Below are 2,407 nucleotides of genomic sequence, written 5' to 3' on the forward strand. Positions count from 1 at the left end.
GCCCGCGCTGCTCATTTGCAAGCAAAGGCTTTGGCTGAAGGGCACTTCATCCATAAACGATCAGCCGCTTTGGTGGCCTCTGTATTGGGAGCAGTTGCACCCGTAGCGTCATCTCACCAATCTCGTGTAGATATTAAATCATCGCCAGCCGTCGTCAGCACCTACGCAAGTGCCCCAGTTCTTTCAACATATGCTGCAGCGCCATTCGCCTACACTGCGCCGCTTGCCCGTGTTGCTGCGTATTCGACTCCTATTGCGACCGGAGTGTACGGTGTACACCCGTGGTAAACTCATCGAGAAATCGGGGAACGTCGATCCTCGGTTTAGATACAACGAACGACTGAAAATATTTGTACAGAAAGAAATAAACTAAAAATAACAATAAACTAATTTGTGTTGTATCATTTTGTATATGAAATTCCCTTTCTAAATATAAACATTTACTTTGGCCTTTGTTACATTTATTACTTTGTTTATCGTTTTACGTGACATTCGATGTTCCTTGTGTTATTACATTGTACAAAGTTCTAAAAATTTTTTTAAACATGAAAACTTTTATCGGATTCTTAATAATTGTATAGTACTTAAAACATTGGAATAAACATAGAAAGTGATCACCTTAGACCACATTTTCACTTTAGTCTTGGTGGGATTGTAAGCGCTGGTTTATATATGATAATAGAGACTCACTCTCACAAGTTTTCTTAGTTGCGTTTTATGAAATAATTGATGAATCAAATAGCCGAGGTAATTTATCGATTTAAGTTAGATAAGTTACGTACTATGATGCAGTAGAAATAGCAGATTCCACGAGGTTAAGTGTTTATGTTTAACTTAGCTTTATAGTTGTTATTAAATTTAATTAGAACTATAATAGTTATAATGAAAAAATCTAAAATAAAATCAGAGCACTTTCATACAGCTGCATTAAAAATAAAAGCACTCGTAATTGCATTAAAGACTTCAATTGTATTTATTTTCAAAACCTTCGATATAATTTATTCATTTAATATACAAGATCAAAATGTTAAAAGTCGGACTACATCAGTAAGCACAGTAAGTGCTCAAGTGTCGTTAATAATATATGATTTTTTGCAATTATTGTGCTCTATAAGCGAAATGTTAAAGTTTATAAGGAACGGCCTTGAGTGCGCTTTCTTGCTTCGCCGGACACATGGGCGTATATCGACACCTACACAGAGATGATAAAACAGATCGTAATACAAAGTGAAGAACATAATAAAATTCGAATCGCTTAATTAGACATAGTTATCATAATCCTACATAACATAAGTGCTCTAAATATTTGGTAATAGCTGTTGCTCGCGACTTCACCCACGTGATGTTAAACAGTAACAAAAAACATAGACTATCTTACTCCCAAATAAATTACCTTTCTAATGGTGAAAGAATTTTTAAAATCGGCCCAGTAGTTTTTACGTGAATCGAATACATCATACTAATATTATAAATGTGAAATTGTTAGATGGATGGATGTTTGTTAGAGTTTGTAGCCTAAACTGCTGAACGGATCTCAATGAAGTTTGATATAGATGTAGAGAATAGTCTGGAAGAACACATAGGCTATTTGTTTTTTTTTATTACCACGCGGACAGAGTCGCGGGCGAAAGCTAGTACAAAAATACAAATCCTGCCTCTTTGTAACATAATATTAGTATATGTAACGCAGTTGTTTCGTACTATGAATGTACATTGTTATCGTGGGTTTTCATTGTTAAAGCACGAATGCAATTGTTTTTTCCATTCCTTACATTATTAAAAAAATCAGATATCAATGATTTTAACAGTTCTTTCGGTAACAGAAACATTAGTTACTGTTATCAATCAGAATCAGAACCATCAACTCAGCGTCGTCAAAAAACGACATTAAATTATTTATATCACGGTCAGTTTATAACTTCCGAAATAAAATATTTCCAGGTATTGTGCTACAATAATAAGGCTAATTTGACACAGTACAAATAAATATTAATTAAAATATATTTCCAAACAATATCACAAACAGCTCGCTACATATATGTAACAGCGACATTATCAAGTAGTAAGAGGTATGCGGAATTGGTTTATCCTTTTACGGCGTATGATATACGAGTACAATACTAGTTTGTTTACCGCCTTATTGACCGTTGATAATAAGAGACAGTGGTTGATTCCGCGATGAATTGCCAAGGACTAATACACCCACTATGTCACAGGTAGTATGAATTGGTCACTTTTTAATCTTACTAGGTACATTTAAAACGGATTGTTATTTGGTACGTTGCCACTTTCAGCAAAGTTGTTTAACTAATAAAATGAAGGTTTATCACCTGATTTGTCATTTAACAACATTCTGCTAGTTTAGTCTAGTTCGTTTTGTAACGTATGAGACGGGTTCGGGTCCCAC

At 34.5% G+C, this 2,407-nt stretch overlaps 1 protein-coding gene across 1 annotated transcript in view; it reads left to right on the forward strand.

Moving 5' to 3' along the window:
* LOC106104537 overlaps positions 1-390 on the forward strand; it is a 1,873-nt gene extending 1,483 nt beyond the window's left edge. The window contains exon 2 of the mRNA XM_013284615.1: positions 7-390. Coding sequence (XP_013140069.1) covers positions 7-288 — 282 coding nt within the window. The 3' untranslated portion in view covers positions 289-390. The remainder of the gene's footprint in view (positions 1-6) is intronic.
* Positions 391-2,407: the final 2,017 nt, after the last annotated feature.

This window comes from Papilio polytes, unplaced genomic scaffold, assembly GCF_000836215.1.
Source record: "Papilio polytes unplaced genomic scaffold, Ppol_1.0 DF823510.1, whole genome shotgun sequence".
Taxonomy (NCBI): domain Eukaryota; kingdom Metazoa; phylum Arthropoda; class Insecta; order Lepidoptera; family Papilionidae; genus Papilio; species Papilio polytes.